Source organism: Pezoporus flaviventris, unplaced genomic scaffold (assembly GCF_033815535.1).
Source record: "Pezoporus flaviventris isolate CSIRO_AGI_PZ_B2104156 unplaced genomic scaffold, CSIRO_AGI_Pfla_v1 ptg000007l, whole genome shotgun sequence".
Taxonomy (NCBI): domain Eukaryota; kingdom Metazoa; phylum Chordata; class Aves; order Psittaciformes; family Psittacidae; genus Pezoporus; species Pezoporus flaviventris.
Genome location: NW_026892555.1, coordinates 23,197,637 through 23,218,136, shown reverse-complemented (window position 1 = coordinate 23,218,136; position 20,500 = coordinate 23,197,637). Strand labels below are relative to the sequence as shown.

General features: G+C 41.4%; 1 protein-coding gene across 1 annotated transcript in view; it reads left to right on the top strand.

The window, feature by feature from the left end:
• LOC133266647 (neural-cadherin-like) overlaps positions 1 to 19,847 on the top strand; it is a 38,945-nt gene extending 19,098 nt beyond the window's left edge. Inside the window, exons 16-32 of the mRNA XM_061448078.1 lie at positions 1,801 to 2,084; positions 3,066 to 4,683; positions 6,572 to 6,665; positions 7,442 to 7,626; positions 8,255 to 8,487; positions 9,493 to 9,770; positions 10,819 to 11,033; positions 11,328 to 11,455; positions 12,278 to 12,405; positions 12,583 to 12,715; positions 12,814 to 12,994; positions 15,572 to 15,738; positions 16,024 to 16,288; positions 17,018 to 17,198; positions 17,633 to 17,886; positions 18,791 to 18,945; positions 19,367 to 19,847. Of these exons, the coding sequence (XP_061304062.1) occupies positions 1,801 to 2,084; positions 3,066 to 4,683; positions 6,572 to 6,665; positions 7,442 to 7,626; positions 8,255 to 8,487; positions 9,493 to 9,770; positions 10,819 to 11,033; positions 11,328 to 11,455; positions 12,278 to 12,405; positions 12,583 to 12,715; positions 12,814 to 12,994; positions 15,572 to 15,738; positions 16,024 to 16,288; positions 17,018 to 17,198; positions 17,633 to 17,886; positions 18,791 to 18,945; positions 19,367 to 19,768 (4,901 nt within the window). The 3' untranslated portion in view covers positions 19,769 to 19,847. The remainder of the gene's footprint in view (positions 1 to 1,800; positions 2,085 to 3,065; positions 4,684 to 6,571; positions 6,666 to 7,441; positions 7,627 to 8,254; positions 8,488 to 9,492; positions 9,771 to 10,818; positions 11,034 to 11,327; positions 11,456 to 12,277; positions 12,406 to 12,582; positions 12,716 to 12,813; positions 12,995 to 15,571; positions 15,739 to 16,023; positions 16,289 to 17,017; positions 17,199 to 17,632; positions 17,887 to 18,790; positions 18,946 to 19,366) is intronic.
• The last annotated feature ends 653 nt before the right edge of the window (positions 19,848 to 20,500 follow it).

Here is a 20,500-nt window from a genome sequence, read left to right as displayed (position 1 = left end):
AAGAGATTCAGAGCAGCCCTGCGGAGAAGGACTTGGGGGTGCTGGTTGATGAGAAAATGAACATGAGCCGGCTTCAGTGTGCGTTTGCAGCCCAGAAAGCCAACCATATCCTGGGCTGCATCAAAAGGAGCGTGACCAGCAGGTTGAAGGAGGTGATCCTGCCTCTCTACTCGGCTCTTGTGAGACCTCACCTGGAGTATTGTGTGCAGTTCTGGTGTCCTCAACATAAAAAGGACATGGAACTGTTGGAACAAGTCCAGAGAAGGGCCACGAGGATGATCAGGGGACTGGAGCACCTCCCGTATGAAGACAGGCTGAGGAAGTTGGAGCTGTTCAGCCTGGAGAAGAGAAGGCTGCATGGACACCTCCTAGCAGCCTTCCAGTATCTGAAGGGGGCCTATAGGGATGCTGGAGAGGGACTCTTCATTAGGGACTGTAGTGACAGGACAAGGGGTAATGGGTTAAAACTTAAGCAGGGGAAGTTTAGGTTGGATATAAGAAGGAAATTCTTTCCTGTTAGGGTGGTGAGGCACTGGAATGGGTTGCCCAGGGAGGTTGTGAATGCTCCATCCCTGGTAGTGTTCAAGGCCAGGTTGGACGAGGCCTTGGGTGATATGATTTAGCGTAAGGTGTCCCTGCCCACGGCAGGGGGTTGGAACTAGATGATCTTAAGGTCCTTTACAACTCTAATGATTCTGTGATTCTATGATTCTATTCTATGATTCTATAAGAACATGCACCACCAGTCATTTCCTGTCTTTGCTTCTCCTGTGCCTTTTTTGCTTCTTTCATGAGCTGGTCCAGCTCAACCTGCTGGAGAAAAACAAACCCATTGAAAAAAAGAAGGCAAGCTGATGCAGTGGTGACAGAGCCCAAATAAGCACCAGAGGAACATGTTGCTGGGAGCAGATAGGAGTTGACCATTTCTTTCAGTGGCCTGTGCCTCTTGGTGTCTATGTTGGAGAAGTAAAGAGGACATTTAAAATTGGCTGCTGCACTTGAGCGAATTGGGAAAAATGACTAGCAAGTGATGCTCAAACTCATGCTGCAGCCGAGCTCTTCCAAGCACTAATGTTGGGCACAGCCTTTTCACTTTCTTGCTGTCCATGTTGCTCTAGTCTTCTCATCCACAGCCGACTCACAACTTAAAATGCTGAACATTCTCTCTACTCCTAGCAGTTCACCTATTTCATTTGGGAAATTACTTTCTATCTTGAAATTCAATGTCATGTTTGTTTTTTTTTTTTCTCTTTTCAAACATGTAAACATGGGGCTTTGTTCCTAAAGATTTTGCAGCAATATCAAACAACTGCTGTTATACAGGTTAAATGTTCTTACAAGATGAATTCTTGCTCAAAATAAGAATTCTGTTATATTTTAGCACCATCCAGTGGTTAAAGAAATAAAGTTAAGGAATATTGGCGTTTGAAATGAGAGGCTTAGGAAATATTGAGCAAAAATAGCTTCTAGTATTTTAATAGTATGTTATTTTATTATTGGCAAATGAACACACAATAAATCGGAGACACACAATTCCTTCATTGTCAATAAAAAGGCTTATGTGTCTGCAAATTATATTTCTAAATATAACTGCAGACCTAACACCCAATTTAGCATACACAAACCCTTCAAATTGCATACATGGACCATTCTGTTTGTGTCTATGTCTGTGTTTTATCTCCCACACACACTGTAACAGTCTGGGCAAGTACGGTTTCTCTTGGATACATGTCCACTATGTACAGCTGGACTGTGTATTCAGAGAGTGAACAGGCAGTGATCATTTGCTTTCTGCTGTAGGTGCAAATGCTAAACTAAGGTATCAGATCACGTCAGGAAATGTGAAAGGAGTTTTTGATGTGGAACCTGAGGTTGGAACTGTCTTCATTGCTCAGTCTCTGGATTATGAACAAGAACAACATTATGAGCTCCGGCTTGTAGCTTCTGATGGAAAATGGGAAAACCACACTCTTATCATCATCAATGTTGTCAATAAGAATGATGAAGCACCAGTCTTCACTCAACATGAATACCAGGGCAGTGTCTTGGAGGAGCTCACAGATCTGCCTGTATTTGTTCTAAAGGTAAAGCAATAAGCACAAAGCAGGGTAAAACCTGACTTTTTGTTCAGCTCAATCCCATCCATTCATAGAAACCCAAAAAGATAGTTTATTTAGGGTCACTGAGCCCTGGTATTAGGATTTAGCTAGCAACATTCTGTAAAGAAGAGAATAAAGAAAGCCTGGTTGAATTTACATGGTGTACCTGCTCCCTTGACCAGCATAAATAATGGTTGGACTGCACGATCTCAAAGGTCTTTTCCAACCTAAATGATTTTATGATTCTAAACGTTGAAAAACGTGATAGCTTTCCTCTGCAAAGCAGAGTCAGCATATTTTGAGTAACTATATGAGCATAGTGTGGTTATCACATGTACCTCATGCATTTAAGTCACAGACTTTTTGGCTACATTTATACTACCAAATAAACATTACCAGGGATTGTTCTTTGACTCAAACTTGATTATCTTCGTTATTTTGGTGTTAGAGCAGTCTCTGGCATGTGGACTGCTTTGTTGTCCTAGCTAGCAGTATCCTAAACAATCCTGAGATGCAAATCAGGAGCTGTAAGTTCTCTCTGGCCTGTGCTGATAATAAGCTTGACTGTAAGGCCACACTGTTTTTAAAGCTTTCTATTCACTCAGAGAGAAACAGATGCTGTTTGCCTTTGTATTCCAGCACCAAAGAGTTTCACAAGAAACATTTGCACAGCAGATCAGTTATTACTTCCACTTGGTTCTTCTTGAAGTTATCATCTCGTCTTTCCAAAATACACTGGGAAGTAGAATATATTAGTCTGTCTAAATGTTATACTTTTTGTTTCTCCAGGCTATGCATGATGTTTATTGAAAGAGTACTTGACCCAAATGACTCAAACCAATAGATGTTTGCTGTTAAAATACATGCTCTTTATTTAGCCTGCACAATACCAACTGCCATCAATAAAAGAACAGTAATTTTCTCTTTTCTTTTACATAAACACTTACCTGCTGTGGCTTGTTCCAGGTTTCTGCAACAGACCCTGACCAAGTGGCTGATCAAAATGCCATTAATTATTCCCTGCACGGACAGGGAGCCAGCACTGAATTCAGCATTGATGAGAACACAGGTGAGATCAGTGCAAATAAAAGGTTAGACCGTGAGAAGCGATCAACGTGGCACTTTCTTGTCCTTGCAACGGATGAGAGCGGAGAGGGGCTGACTGGCTTTGCAGATGTGATCATAGAAGTGAGGGATGTGAACGACAATGCACCCCTTTTCCTCTGTGTGGTGGATGGCTGTTTCATGGGCCACATCCCTGAGGATTCTCCAGCAGACACTCCTGTCACAGAAATGACAGCAGTGGACCTTGATGACCCAAAGGCTGCTATGAATGCTGTGCTAACATACAGCATCATTCAGAACGTCCAAAATGAAATTAATCTGAACTTATTCTCAATTGACTCAGTTAGTGGTACCATCTATACAGTGCTTGGGACACTAGATCGGGAGAAGGAAGACAAGTACCTACTTGTGGTTGAGGCCAGAGATGGAGGAGGGCTCACTGGGACAGGCACCGCCACTATTTTGGTGACCGATGTAAATGATAATGCTCCAGTCTTCCTGCAAAGGATCTACACAGCATTTGTCTCTGAGAATGCAAGTATTAACACTGAGGTGGCAGTAGTGTCTGCTGTGGATAGAGATGAGGGAGAAAATGCCATGGTGACATTCAGCATCCTTGATGGGGACAATGATCGCAAGTTCTCCATAGAAACGGATGAAGTCAACAACTGTGGGTTTATCAGGCTACGAAAGCAGATTGACTTTGAGAAGCCCCATGAGAGGGTGTTCAATTTGACTGTGAAAGCAGAGGACATGGATTTCTTCAGCATCGCTCACTGTGTGATCTATGTGGAGGACTCCAATGACCATGCTCCTGTTTTCTACCCTAAGTTCTATGAAGTAGCTGCACTGGGAGAAGATGCACCAGTTGGCACCAAAGTTGTTCAGGTTTCTGCTGTTGACTTGGATTCTGGCCTGAATGGAAGGTTTTCTTTTCACCTACTAAACAAGTCTGATCCAGATGGCCAGTTCTCTGTGGCTAGTGATGGGTGGGTGATGGTTGCAGGACTGCTGGATCATGAGATGGTGAAACAGTACCAGCTCATTGTCATTGCGACTGATATGGGGCAACCCCTTCTGACTGGCAGTGCCACTGTTTTAGTCACTCTGCAAGACATAAATGACAATGGGCCAGAGTTTGAAGCTCATTATAATCCAGTGGTCTGGGAAAATACACCTGCTCCACAGGCTGTCCAAATGAACGAGACCTCTACATTGCTGTATGCTACAGACCGAGACACTGCTGCTAATGGAGCACCTTTCTCCTTTCACCTTCTCAGTGATTTCGATAGTCTGACTAACTTCAACTTGCAGGACTTCCACAATGGAAGTGCCTTGCTCACCGCGCTGTGTACCTTTGACAGGGAAGTGCAGAAGGTGTTCTACCTGCCCATCCTGATCACAGACAGTGGAATCCCGCCAATGAGCTCTACCAACACACTGACCGTAAATATTGGGGACCAAAATGACCACCCACATTCTGCTGGCTACATGGAATGTCTCATTTACAGCTATGATGGTAAATTATTTCCTGATGCTTGCTTCCACGTGTGACAGTAAGACCAAAGAAGCAGCTATGAGATGCACAGGACTCTGTCCTATTCCACATAAGCTAAGATCTTAGAGATGCTATTGAAGTTTCCTTAAGCCCCACCTGAGAGCAGTGGGGGTGCAGGCGGGGGGGGGGGGAGGCAGGGGGTGTGGCGAGGGGGTGCACAGGACCGTGGGCCATTTGGTTTGTGGAAGAAACTGAGTCAACCTTGATGGAAGTGCATAACTGGTTGCTATTCCATGCGTGTTTATCAAATGAGTAATGGTCTCTGGTTTTCAGATGCAGTTTCAGATGTATTAACATTTCAGGGTGAAAAAAATAACAAAATTCATAATGTTGCTGACAAGTGATGAGTCTGCTGAGAACCTTCTTCCTCTTCCTTAAACCTTTTTCGTCCTTCAGACTGCAAGTCAGTTTTAGTAAATACATGTAAGCTGAACTTGTGTAAACTGCCTGAGACATTCATATAAGCCTTTTGCTGACAAATGCTGTTATGGGGGAATTTTCTGTGAATGTTCCCAAGCGTGAGAGAAGACATCTCTCCCTTCTTGCTTTGGCAATTAGCTAGCAGTTCTCTTGTGATCCAGTGTTCCCACATAAGCACAACATGAAGATAAAACACACAGGTAAAAAGAGTCTGGGATGCTTGCAGCTATGTAGACTCAGGTCATTCCTTCTTCTTCTACTCTGCTGCGTATCTTGTGGTTCAAAAGCACATGAAATAGATTGTCTGTTGTGGGCACACTATAAACTACTTCTGTGTAGATGCTGTTGACATTTATTTGTACTGAAACGTTGTTCTGCCTGTTGTGTGCTCACTCTCAAGTTCAGCTTATGGTAAAGTTGAAACTAAGTCTGGTTGCTATTTGCCGAGTAACTCTGCTTGTAGCCTGAGTACCGGGTCTTTTCTTTAACCTTAAATTAGCTACCTCTTTAAAGATTAAACTCATCTGTACTGTTAATTTCTGGGAGGGACTATTCAAGTCTTCAGATATTTGGTTATTTAAAATCTTAAGGAGAGACTGTATGTTACATTTATATAATGTGGGAGTCAAGGGCTGAACTGCTTCCTACAAAATATCCAGTGAATGTTGCCGTAGTTGTCAGAGGGGTACAGGTTTCTCTCCTTTTTGCATGAAGTCCCTCAGTTGTCAGGGTTTATGCTGTTCCTTTTCACAAGGTGAAGTCCTATATTTTTTCTCATCTTTGTGATCCTTGATTCTTTACTCAGTAGATCTGTGAATTCAGATACCTGTGGGCCTTTCCTTCAGAAACAGCTTTTGTAAAACAGAAAAATACTAATTTGAGAGCCTTGCTGAGAGAATGCAAAACTAGCAGAATGCATGCTGCTTTTCATTTCATCCCAAAGTCTCACCATCTACCAAAAACAAGCCTAGTTACTGTAGTTTGGACATCTCTATCTTGCTGTCATTCCCTCCAAATTGCTATTGTTTTTTGCCCTTTAGAACCCAGTCGGTATTTTGGTTGTTTATCCTGCCAAACCCCAATTCCTCTCTAAACTGCCCTGTAAAATGCTGCAGTCAAAATAGTGAAAATCAGTAATTCCAAATACCTCTTACATCTTTCCTCAAAGGTGGCTTTTCCTTTTTCCTTTCCACTGCTTTTCATTGCAGTCACCAGTTGAATTAAATCTATGTAGCCATATAGGAAATACACAGTAAGTGACACACCATACGGTATTTGCAAACTGATGCACATCTTCTCTCGGGAACTATCATAACTGGTTTTTGTAGAGGTTTTAGACTTAAGACAAACCAGTAAAACCAGAATGGCCAACCTGTTTGTGTACTCATGAGAGGTCTGATTGTACCACTTACATGCTGTGTTTTTTTAGGTATCCTTCCCACAACTGTACTGGGCCAGGTCAGTGCCCCTGACGAAGATGATTGGGATCACAAAATCTACCAATTTGAAGGGAAAACATCAAGGTATTTGGAAAGAAAAATGGGAGTTGGGTGAAATGTATGGAAAACTTGTCCACACACAAAACCATTTAAAGTATTTAAAGCACCTTTTTTTGAAAACAAGTGTGCAAAAGCATTTTGTTGGTTAGAAGCTTGTGTGTAGCTCTACCAAAGTCCTTCTGAGTATGAGACTGCAGTAAATAATGCTGCATGCCAAACTCATCCACTTCCCATTTCTTGATGGCCACCATTATAAATCCCTGTTCACAGTCATACCCATAATCAGTATCAGAGGGCTACTACAGAAAAATACCCACTAACTTCCATTCTCCTTCATCCTAGCTCCTGAAGAGCTGGTGTTTTCATGACACTATTGGTTTTAAGACCTTATTTGTATTGGCTGTATTTATACCAAAGTGTCTGGATTATGACCAGGGTTGAGATGTGCATGTGCCATTCTAAGGTTTTGACAGAGGTGTCACTCTCAGTGGGTGTATCTAAACTATGAGTTTGCACGGTTTGCAAAGTTATGGCTGTAGTGGCCTGAGTCTCCCCACACAGTTAATATGGCATAGAATCAGGAAAAAACTTTCTGGATATACTGGTGAAGAGTCATTAGGAGCCAACAGAACGCAATGTAAAATGTTCTGATTTGCTCTGATCCTTCCTGAGGGAACACATCTGCTTTCTCTGATAGCTTTCCCAAAATGAAGTGGATGAGAAAAAACATCAGTAATGATAATTACTACTTGGCTTTTGAACTTCTTTCAGCTTGTTCCATGGCTTAACTCTTATTACAGGTACTTTATCCTCAATGATAACTCAGGTTTGCTGACTATTAAAGAAGGAATCCCATCAGGAACATACAACATAAGAGTCAGAGTCATTGACGGAGTCTGGCCAGATGTTGTCTCAACTGTAAAAGTTGTAGTGAAGGAAATCAAGGATGATGCCCTCCATAATGCTGGTTCTATACGAATAAAAGGTAAGCAATATGAAATAGGATCATAATACTGAAATCTACCTCTTTAATGTTACTGCTATGTTACTTAGAATTCTAATGCTCTTAGACATGGGATGAGCGCTTTCTAAGCAAGGGTTTGAAAATGCATCTTTGTTTGCATGGTCCTCTGAAACTGCATATGAAGAATCATCTATGGAGAAAAAAGACAGCAAGAAATGCTTGTCAGAGAGACAAGAAAAACAGATGAAAGATTTCTACACCAACTTTTTAACAAAACAGCAATTTGTATATCAGAAAAAAATCTTTATTTGAACAAATGTCTGCCTGAAATTTCCCAAATTGTTTCAACCTCTGTGCAAAAATAGTCTCCTTAAACATTTTTTTTTTATTTAAAAGAATAATAAAAGAAAGGAAATTAATGAGTCGAAAAGCTTCAGAACAACCCAGAACAAACCCCAAACAAAAAAAGCTTCAAACCCTGAACAGAAAGCAGCATGGAAAATTTCAGAGTCTAAAAATGAAAATACTCCTGAATTTGTAGTTAAGTCTGTTTTCTGCAACCTAAATCTTTATTCTGTGGTGCTCCTCTCTTTTACTGCTACAACAGTTGCAAGATATATGTTTGTCAGGCTTTTAACTTCTATTACAGATATCACTCCAGAGGAGTTCATATCCCAATCCTCTGAAAAACAGAGTAAATACTACCAGATGAAGAAGCTCCTTGCAGAAATTATATCAGTCCAACTGGAAAACGTTCACATTTTCAGTGTATTAAATAGCCCAAGTCAAACCCCAGGGGTTGATGTTTGGTTTGCAGTTTATGGTCCACCTTATTACAAAGCAGAAAAGCTTAATGGCAATGTAGCAGCCTCCAGAGCATGGGTGAGTATTGATGCTACATATGAAACCACAGCACCTTCTCATTGTGTCTATTCAGATAATATCCATTGCCTAGTGCATAGTTAGAATGACTGAGGGGGTAGTGTCTGAGAAAAATGTATAGTTTTAATCAGTAAAGCCAAATAGTCCTTTGGCACTTATATTAGAAGTCTCAAATGTGAATATTTTAAAAGCCAGCCTATAAATACAAATTTAGTCACCCAAACATAATGAGCTTTTAGGAATGTGAACATATTTTTCCTATTGAAAAGACTGTAAAACTCTGTATGAAGTATGTATTTGGCTGTTGCCTTTCTACAGTGTTTAAATGTTTCAGTTTTTAGTCCTTTACACAGGAATGTTCTGCAGCTGAAACTCACAAACCAGTCAAAAGTTCCAACTTTCTGAGTGAAGAGAGCAAAGCAGTAAAATAATCACTCTCCCGAGTGGTTTCTCCAGTGGAAAACCAGGGTGGAAATGTGCATTGACAATTTAGTGAAGTTCCTGTCCCTCTTGCAAAAAAATGTATTGATAAGAGTTACATAACTCTTTTTGTTGGAAATGTGTCTGTTGATAAACAGAGGCTGAAATATGAGTTATGTTTAGGAGCAGTGCTGCATTACCAATTCACTCTTGCCAGGAAAGGTATTTCTACATTGGCCAATGCCTGTCCACCCATCCCAGTAAATCTAAACTAAAAATACAGTTCAGATGCTATGTAAATAATCCATCAGAACCATCAGTGGTTAATATCTATCAGCTTTGGAGGAATATGATATTTTTGTCCTCTAAGTGTTTGCTCAAGCTATAATTGACTTGTACCAAGGCTTTGTCCCTAACAGATGCCAGGGTGAACTGCCTTCGTCTGGATATGGTGAGGTAGATGTTGGAAGGACAGCACAGCAACGAGTTTTGAAAATAAATAAGGCTTGGTATTTTCATTGCTGTCATCTGTGAGTTTCCTTTCTGTGGAAAAGTCACATGAATGCAACTGATTGTTCTCCACAGCTGGAAAACATCCTGGATATAAATATCACTCAGATTAGCATTGATGAATGTGTGACTGCAAACTGCACTCATAGCAGCGGATGCATCAGCACGCATGAATGGAGTCATATGCCAACAATAACCACAGCTGGAGGGATTTCACTGGTGTCTGTGACAGTCCTGAGTCATGCCCTATGTGGCTGTGCAGCTCGGGAGAGCCCTCATCTCTCTTGCTCCTCATACCAGAAAAACCCTTGTTTCAATGGTGGCACTTGTGTGGATACTAATTTGGGCTACAGGTTGGTAAAGCTCTGTCTGGTGTGCAAACAGAATGCTTCCAGTTCAGCATCCTGTAAGGAGGATGGACTGGAATCTTGAGGAGGCATCACTGCATATCTTCTCACTGTGGCAGATCTGAGTTTTGTTATACTTCATGTGTGGGTCTTGCAAACAAACCTCTATTTTCAGGTAGATGCCCAGGTTTGTCAGTCTCTGGGAAAACTCTGGGAAGCAGGAACTCCCTGCTCTCCTGCCCATTTCTGTCACTCCTTTAGTTTCCCCCTCACAGGTTCTGTTATTGTCATGCTGTGATTGCTCTTTTCTACAGAATCCCCAGCATATTAAGGAAAGAACCCCAAGTACCTCTTTTTGATAGTGTAAAGAAAATAAACCAGCAAGCAGCTTGCAGTAAGAGTGGAGATGTCAAGATCTATGACAGTCCCAACTCTTCTCACTTTTTCTGGACATTAGCATCCCACAGCTTTCCTGGGGAGATGTTCCAGTTGGACAATTTTTCACAACGAGAACAATCAGCCATTAGAATAATCTCCCCGAGGGAGGTGGTGGATTCCTCAATATTGGACATCTTTAAGATTCCGCTGGGCAGGGTGCTGGGCCATCTTGTCTAGACTGTGCTTTTGCCAAGAAAGGTTGGATGAGACAATCCTTGAGGTCCCTTCCAACCTGGTGTTCTATGATTCCTCTGATTTCCCTGTCAACTTTATGAAGTCTTTAAACAAGCTGATAACTAAGCCTAGTTAGAAGTGGGTTTCTTTTTAATTCTTTTATGAAGAGATTAGAGGTTTTCATGTGTTTTGTAATGGGTCTGACATTTGTTCACAGAATATACTTGCACAGACACATTATCATCTAGAACTAAAGCTAAATTGTGTTTGTAAAACAGGTCAATAGGAAACATTTTTTGATGGGAGTTTTGCTTGTGCTTAACCCATGCTATGGTCTAAGCAACATGGGCTCCCATGTTTAAAGTGGAGTCTCCTACTGTGGGAAGAGCCTTTTGTGACTTCTGCTTGGATGGAGGATTTTTGCTTTTATTTTTCTTAATAGATGCAAATGTTCTGCAAATTTCCATGGACCAGACTGCCAGCAGACAAAACACAGCTTCAGAGGCCATGGTTATGCCTGGTTCCCTCCTCTTAAGCCTTGCTTTGAGAGCCGCATCTCCTTAGAGTTTATCACCGAAGTTGCTGATGGCCTTCTGTTGTACCACGGACCAGTGGCACAAGGGCAGCCTGGAGAACAGGAAGATTTCCTTGCTTTAGGTTAGCACTTTAGAGAGTATTTGTTCTTTGTGCTTGTGTGAAGGTGAGATTCTACTTACAGTTGATAGGTTTTTTTTTAAGTAAGGTTCAGTAATTTACTTATGGAGAATAAAGAGAATGCAGAATAACTTGTCAGTATGCCCAATTTGTGTCCTGTGTCACTGTGCTGGAAGTTGGACTTTTTAAGCTGTATAAAGAACTCCTCCAAATAAAATCTAACAGCAACAGTTGTTTCAACAGAGTTGGAGTGGGAACATGGTTAGTGCATACCCAATAAGAGTCTTTCCTTTGCAGAGCTTTCTGGTGGTGTCCCATCGCTGACTGTGAGCCACAGCTTTGGTGAGCTTTTCCTGCAGCTGTCACCAAAAGTTAATGTTGCAGATCGCCGCTGGCACAATGTTAATATTATAAATGATGGAAAGGCAAGTGTAAATATGGGCAATCCTTTGGAAGCAGGAACCTAGTTATTCCTTTCAAATCCTTTCTCCCTTCTGTAGAGCTCTTCTATCAACCAGTCTTTCACCACCTCTGCAATAGCAAGGATTGAAGCCTGTCAGCTCAGATGTCCCCTTAAGTCTTGAAGCAGTGAAGCAGAACAAGGTCTGGAGAAGTCCAATACGATTTTGAAACTGGCCCTCCTAATCCCTTTGTTTAATGAGCCTATCTATGTCACTTCAGAGCTGTGACAATCCAGGGGTTGGTTAAATGTTTCCCGGATTGATTGGGTGAAATATCCTTAATTTCTCTGAGCAGGAAATCCTGCCCCACCAAGTGACCTTAGACATGCAGCACAAAGGAGACAGACATGCTTTTGTGTAGGGAGAACATCTTGCTGATATAACACTGGTGAAGCTAGGGTCCCTTTTCCTCTCCTGAATAAGACAAGCTGGGGGGCATGTCAGGATCTGGGCTGGGGAGCCTGGCAGACCATCTACTCTGCTAGATTGTCTCTCTGAGTCCTAATGTGGCAGAAAAGTGCAAGAAAACCCCATCTTGCCTCTACTGTGTGAGTGATTTGGCATGGTCCTAGTAGAGCCAGGTCTTTCTTTCGTATGGCTCCTTAGTTATACACCATGCGCAATAGCCTTCCAGATTAGTATATGGAAGTGTTCTATTATCTTCATGAAGTTTCCTGCACCATCATTGCTAGTTACTATTCCCCTCATGCTAAGTGAAAGAAAATGTGTAATTAAAATGCATGCACATCTCTGGATGCAGTTGTTTTAAATAATGTTTTTCTCTAGAAAGTGAAGCTGATTCTTGACCACTGCACAAATGTCTCCATTAGAGACAATGACAATGTTGTTAAGAAGATCTTCCAAATGGATCTTTCTGCCTGTGAAGCCTCTGGAGAGATTGTGGGATCTCAAAGGTAAAAGAATCCAACCAAAAAAAAAAAACCAAACAACCCCCCCCCCCAAAAAAAAAAACAACAACAAGAAATGGAAACATAATTACTCAAAAAAGCTAAGGAAAAAGCAGGGAGGAATCAGCCAAGTTGCTGAATTTTGCATGCCACTGGTTCTTTCTTTCCTTCCTTTCCCTTCAGCATGGGTAAGCTCTTCAGTGGCCACCAGGCCCTGCAATTGGGTGGAGTTAAGAAGACTTTGCCTTACCACAGTTCACAAAGGCACTTCAGAGGGTTCGTTGGCTGCATACGCAACGTCATTGTTGACAGCAAGGTAGGGCTACTAAGACTAGTCTTGGTAGTTAACTGTAGTCAACTGTCTTGCTGTTAACTGTAGACACCTGATGTGATGATACTCTTGTCCTTTTCCAGGTCTATGACTTAGAGCACCCTGCAGAGTCCTCGAACAGTACTCCTGGCTGTGTCCTCACAGATGAAATGTGTCAGAGTGGTGGGACAGCCCCCTGTGGGGCCCATGGCAAGTGTGTTGGTGGCTGGGATTTCTTTCGCTGTGACTGTTCCCCAGGATATGCTGGACCAGCATGTGAAAAAGGTACTGCAAGTTCTAGGGAGAAATTCATGGTGAGGATCAGTGGGAACAGCAGCAAACATACTGCTTTAAAATTTGCCATGACTTTGAATTGAGTAGTGTAATAAGATCATGCAGTACTCTGGGAATGACTTAGATCTGCAGCAATGTAAGGATCCTTCTAATTCTTGCTGAATAAAGTTAATGGCCCAGATGGGGGTCTTGTTGATACCTGCTTTACATTGCAGGAGAGGCAAGTGGTCATATGGGTTGTTTTGTCCTTTTCATCACAGCATTTTATCTTCCAGTGATGAAAGATGAGACATGCTGCATTGTGCCTTCTTCCTCTGATCATACTGATCACAAAATGTAGCTAATGAACATGGTATTATTTGCCAGCTTGCAGTGGTTATCAGACTGATGAGGTTGCCAGCTCAGTATGTTCCTTCTGTGAAACCTGAGGGCGTAACCCTCAAATTACCCTCAGACCCAATTTTCCATCTACAAAATTCTGGTAATTGCATTTGTGTCTGTCACTGGAATGAATTGAAGGTTGTGCAATGCCTCTAGACCACAGCAGTGGGTGCATGTGGGGACATAGTATCAGGCTGGCTTCAGCAAATGTGTTACCCTGTACAAAAGCAACATGAAGTATGTATCAGAGAACAAAAGCATGCAAGGATGGATAATTAAAACCTAAGAGTCACAGTAAGACAGTGCAGAATCTTAGCAGAATTCCAAACTTTAGGAAATAAATACTTTAACTTCTTCTTTAACATGGCCCCCACACAGCCATGTTCAGGTAGAGGGGAAGCACACCTGAAGCCTGAAGTTGGCTCTGTCCTGCCTATCTTAATACCTTCAGCACCCATTTCTGAAGCAGAAATTGGAAGTGAGTTACAGGCATTTACTGGGACTTAACCTGTCCTGTATCTGCCTTCTCCCTCTAGGTACAAGATACAAATTATGAGGTTAATCTAAAAGTCTATAATGAGCACCAGTTTCCTGTAACTTTGGGGGCTTTGTGTAGCGCTGGAAGAAAATTAGCGCCTCAGTCCTGTTGTTTGAATGAGCTACAGGTCAGGATGAGCAGCAGTGAGCAGCTGGAAAGGAGCGCATGCAAGATAGCATTGAATCAGTGTGTTGTTATTAATACACAGGACTGGTGGTGTATTACATATATTTCTTCAGCTTGATGCGCTCACTTTTCCTTCTTGTATATGGAACAATAATACCATATGCAGGCAGCCAGACCCTCTATTTCCTTCTCCATCTGCTACACAAGACTTAAAAAATTACTTAGCAGAAGCTCTCTCTGTCCAACAGGGTGGACAGAGAATTATAATAGACACATTCTAGGCCTGAAGCGTTCACTGTTTAAAGCATTTATGATAACCACATAAGTGGTTAATACAGTTCAGTTATTTGTATTAACATTTCACGGACAGATGATACTGGTTTATAAACATCTGCCTAGATTTAGGTTTTACTGTTTTGCATTATCTTGGGATGCTGGCTCACAAACCTAAGTGCTGTATTGGCTCTTACCCCACACCACTGTGGGACAAACCAAGTGCTCAGAAAGTAATTACTCAAAATCCCTAATTCATAACTTGGTGTCATAGGAAAACTAAGATTGTTTCCAGCTCCTTCTAATATACTGGGCTGCAAAATGCTGGTGTTCAGCTGGTGCTTTATGAATAGCGGAGCCATGCTCACAGCAAGGAGCAGACAACTGGGGACAGTGTCCCAAGAAAACCTCCTGCTCATCAGCTAGAGTTTGTAGCTGCAGACATAGTGAACAAGAAAGAAGAGTGTGTTAAGAAAAATACTAGGAGGAGAATAAGCTAGAGGAGAAAAGAAAGCACACTTCAAGAAAGAAAAGAGAGGAGAAGCAGTGAGAGGAAAAAAAAAGAGTGCAGAAATTAAGTCTCTTGATCATTTCATATTTCATGTCCTGGGAACCAGATTAAATGCCCCAGGATGAGCTCGGCACTCTTCGGACTTCTACTTGTGTGACCTCAGATTAGCTGTTGATGCCCCAGTGTTCTTCCTGTCTAGTAACTAACTTGGACTATGTCTTTACTTGGTAAGAATAAACTTCTTTTTTCAACAAAGCTGTGCTCAGAACAAGCAGATCTAGGATTGCTGTCAGGTAGTGAGACTGAACTGGGTGCCTGCTGCGTAGAGCACCAGGGTCTTGGTGGTTTAGTGCTTTTTGATTTCCACAGAAGTGTGCAGTGCAACTTGATCAAACTCTGCTGGGTGGCTGTCATATGGATTCCCCAGCTTAACAGGAAAATAATTAATTTCAGTGCATTTTCCCTAGTTAAAACATGAAATACTGACATGATTCTGTTTGTGACATGCAGAATGTTAGAGACAGTATCTAATTGTCCTTTTCCTGCCTAAATTCTGTATCTGTTTTGTTCTTTTTGTCTTAGAAATGTGAGGGGTGTTTTCCATGATGCTTCATTACTTTGCCAAAGTTTCTTAAGAATTAAAACTCTCTCATTCAGAACTAGCTAATGCTCAAGCAGTAGAGATCTGAGGGAGCAGTAATTTCTGAGATTTTTCAGTTTTTATGTGTGTTGTGCTTAGTTCTTCCTGAATGGGCTTTTGGAAGGGACAGTTGGATCCATTACGAGCCAAGAAGTGTCCTCAGCACTCACAGCACTCAGATCCAGATGATGGTGCGCACCCGTATCTCCCACAGTACCCTTCTCAGCTTGGCTTCTGCAAGTGGGAATGACTACATTCAACTGGAGGTGAGCAGTCCGAAAGTCAGCTGGGAAGACTTAAAGGTAGACATTGGTAGGAAGAAAGCTGATTAAAGGGTTCATGTGAGTTTTAAGAGTGGCCTGTAAATAAAAGAGTTGATAATTCCTGGTCCTGCAGTTTTCTTGTAGTAATTTATATCTGGGGATAAAGCACTTAAAAACAGGAGTGCTGTTTTCATTTTAAAAACTCAGGTTCATTTCTTTAGGCAGGACTGTGTAATAACATTTAGAAGTGCATTTCTGTTTCTGAAGGTCTTTATCATCTTCCTCTAGGTGGTTGAGGGTTTCTTTAACGTTAACGTCAGTTTAGGGGACAAGAATCACTCTCTGAGGATGAGGACATTACGTATAAACAATGGCCAGTGGGTTCTTCTGACCATGGAGCGATACAACAATGAATTTACCCTGCGTGTTAACAGTGGTGGAGGAGATCAAGAAGTGACCTCTGTCTTGGGTGCAAATAGATGGTTCGAGATGGAGTGGGCAAGCATTGTGCTAGGAAACCGCCTTCCCAATCATTCAGAGAGCAATTTCCAAGGTAAGTGATATGATAGGTTCCTAAAATGAAGGAATTAAAGCCTTAAAGAGGCATCTTTGAGTGTATTGGAGAGTCCGAAACCCAAGTAAGAATTCCCATGGAGGCTACTATGCCCCTCTTCAACTAGGGAACTCACAGCCAATGTTCAACTCTCTGTTTGCCATTGTATCTGGTTCTAGTGAAGGTATCCTGCAGATATTAAAAAATAGCACTTCAGATTTTTATTTCCCATGCCAAAGCCTCCAAGCAGGGAAATCATGTTGTGATCTTCACTGTCTTTTTGCCTCAAAAGGGTTTAAGGAACAGACACACCACCTCCTGGTAGGAGAAGAAGGATTTGCAAGGCAATTCATTTCCTGGAGTGGGGTGCTGGGACTTTAAGATTGTGGCTCAGGAAGACAGCTTTTTCCATTCTGTTTCTTCTCATTAAGCCCCACTTTTACAATTGTATTAGTGGAGCTGTTCTGATTCATAGCACAGTTCTGCTAATTCATTGCATTGGTACAACCAAGCTGTTCTGGAGGAGTATTGTTGCTCTGTAGATCAGCCAGAGCACATGAGCACATATCCTGTAGCTCTTCTTCTAAAACAGAACAAATGAGTAGTATAAGGATCTCTTCAAAAAATGTTTTACATTTTGTACAATGCTTTAAGGTCTCCTACATACGTGTTGGGGGCTAAGCTTGAGGTGGGGAAGTTGCTAACTCAATATATTTCTCTTTGATGCAGGTTGTATGCGTGATGTCCAGCTGAATGGTCAGCCACTGCTTGTGGAAGGCAAAAGCACACAGTTTGGCTTAATTCTAAGGCGGCAAGGTGTCACGATGGGATGCCATTCCAGTGCCTGTAGCAGCCAGCCCTGTTACAGCCCTTTCCTTTGTGTAGACCTGTGGAGAAAATATGAATGCCGGTACATTAAGCCTTTGCTTTTATCCAGGGGTAGCTGGGAAGTTCTTTCCTTCCACCTTGGTTCAGGAAATTGCCTCTTAGCAGTAAAACTCCCTACTGCTGCTGGCCAAAGAGAGGCGTCCCAAGGACAAATCATTCTCTCCATCTCATCTCCCATCATGAACTAAACTTGCCTTTTCCTGCAAGTATGACATGGAACCTACCACAATTTTTATCATGTTGAGAAGATCACATGCCAGTAAGAGAGAAATGTTTGTGTTTCTACTAGCTCACTATGTTAGACTTTATATATAGTTCCTCAATGTGGATTTTTGCTTTGCTTGAAAAGACTTTAATTATTTGCTTTAAAGAAATCATAACAAGCTTTGCTCAACACAACATACAGCTCCAGGTGCTTTGCTTGCCTAAAAGATATCTTCTGCTTTTGTTGTTCAGGTGTCCAGCTGGGAAAGTAGAAATGACAGACAAACTTACAGGGCTCAGACACTGTACCTCATCACCCTGTGGATACTGGACCTGTAGGAATGGGGGTACCTGTGTAGCTCAATCCCAAGACAAGATTATCTGCCAATGCCCCGAAGGTTACAAGGGACGATGGTGTGAAATTAGCCAGGTGAAGGCAGGAAGACCCATGGGACTCAGCTCTGGCTCTATTCTGGCAATCAGCATGTGCCTCCTTGTCTTCCTAGGTAGGAAAGCAAGTACCTTTTTTTGTTTCTTTTAGATCTTATACCTTGCTCCACTGAATCAAGCCTGCTTTACCCTTTGATGTTGTGATCAGTGTTTCACTTTTTCTGGAGATCACCAGTTGGGAGTTTATTTGCAAATACTAAAGACAGGCATCAGCACATAGAGTTTACTTGCTTTGGAGCCAGTTCAAGCAAATTTAGGACTTCTCTCCTCACAATAACTTTTTCAGCCCTTCTTAAGTAAGAGCTTTCTATGTGTGCAAATCTATGTGCAGCTATATCCATCTGAAACTTCCACCTGCCCTGAGCCCTTACATTTGTAATAGATAGGGGCCTACAGATAGTACCTGCTATTCACACATTAGGAAGGAAAGATCTTGCTCTATAAAGTTTATAATCTTAACAGGGAAGCCTCATTAAGAATGTAGGGCAGAAAGAGATGTTCACCATGTGTCCAGTTTCAGGTGCACTTTGGCTGAAAAGTTAGTAACATGATAAAACTATTTTCGTATTGATAAACTGCATACACAGAATAGTAAAGACTCCATGATTATATTACATTTGTAACCTTCATTAAAGCAGTGTTTTACTTACTTTGGGTATCTTATTTACTCAGGATTGGTGAAAGGCCAGAGACTGGCCAAAATGCCTTCTATTTAAATGGATTCCTTTAGGTAAGTAAAATACCCTTTTAATGAAGTTTATAATGTAATATACATAGATGATTCTTTATATTCCTGAATATAAGTTGTTTATATATTAACAATTATGCATTTCTTACCTTGGAATTTGGTTGTCAAACTAAGAGTTGATTTAATATCTCTGGAGTCATATAACTACTTGTTGATCATGCATCATACTTTGTCAAATGACATATAACAAATACGTCATTTATTTCTTGCAGCACTCTTGGTCTCCTACACAGTGTGGAGTCAGTGGGGAAGTTCAGGGTTTCGGAAAGGAGGAATTTACCACATTCCTGAAGAGCGTGAAAGCTGGGAGGATGTTAGAGAAAATGTTTTCAATTATAATGAAGAAGGTGGTGGAGAACATGACCAGGTATGATGCAGCTTCAATCCAATCTTTGCAAGTGCAACCTCCCCTCACCTTCATTTCCCAGACCTCTTATTTAACTTACTGTCCTTATCCAATTGTTTTTTGGCTGCTTGTTTTTTTTTTACCTTAAGTACTCTTGAGTGGGAGACTTATGTTGCAACCCAGTCTGTACCTTTCACAATGCTGCTTGTCTGTGGCTACCCTTGAGGGGGCTGCTCTGTACACAGCGTACTTGCTTTAGCTTAAGGCTATCGCTATGCAGAGGAATTTGGTATGATCTGAACTTAGCCCTTTGAACTAGGGCCTCTCTTCAGTCTGTAGAAAACACAGAATGCAGGTTTGTGTTGCACTGAGTTTTATTTCTGGAACCTGTTTCCTTTTGTGTTGTTTGTCTCTGATATTTGCATTCTTTTGTATCTTCCAGAATGCTTACAATATAGATGAACTGAAGAAACCTCTTCATACCATTCCCCACTTCTCTTTGAGGGCAGCTGCTTCACACTTCAGGACACACATTGGCCCAAAAAGAGACTCTCTCACAAAACATGAACATCAAAACCAGTCAACATCAGCTGTTATCAGTGTCCCAGACCTCAAGGAATACATTTCTCAAATCATTTGGAATGCAGACAACAATCTACAAAGTCTTCCAGCTGACACTATTAATGTTTACTGCTTAGAAGGGCAATGCTCTCTAGCAGGGAGCCTTAGTTCCTTAGATTCCAGTAGTGGGGATGAAGATCTAAATTATGATTGCCTCGAAGAGTGGGGGTCAAAGTTTGACAAGCTTAGAGAACTCTATAAAGTCTCAAATGAACATTTGTAACTGGAGTTAAAGGAACTTGCCGTGTGGACACTACTTTCAAAAATGTCCTTTTTTAAATGTAATGTACATCAAGTAACTTGATGCACTCACTTTTCCAAGGAGTGACAATCTGAAAGGTCTTTTTATATGCACTGTACAAACAGTTACTTAACAGTAGAAGTAAAAGACTTTTAAAGCATGAATTTTCTTGAAAACCTTGGAATGTATAATTTCTGTAGAATAGCATTATAATATAGCTTTTTACTTGTGAAGGTCAAAGTGACTTACTAGAATTATCCTGGTTGCAAGAACTTGAATTACTTTCTCCCTAGTATTAATATGAATCCTATCAGGTGAGTAATGGTGGGTAAGACCAATTTTTTCTAACTGTATTCATTTTAGACTGTGAAATAATTATTACAAATATTAAATAGAAAACACTTTAAATTCCTGGTTCTCGTCAGTTTTTGTCTTATTCTCCTGACCTGTCATCTCCCTTGACAGCACACACACCACCCCGCTCGCTATTACAGGCGCCCCATCTGTGTGAGCCTGAAAATATAAAACTGTATTCAAGAAAATCAGACAGATGACTGGAACAGTTAAAAGCTTTTGCTATCATCCTGCTTCCTCCCCAGACATTGATATCTTAGGAACAGAGATGTCTGAAAAACTTAAGAACCAGCTCCTGGATAGTTGCAGCTTAAGAGTGGCATAGACAGACATGGGCTGCATAAATGGGGACAGAAGTTA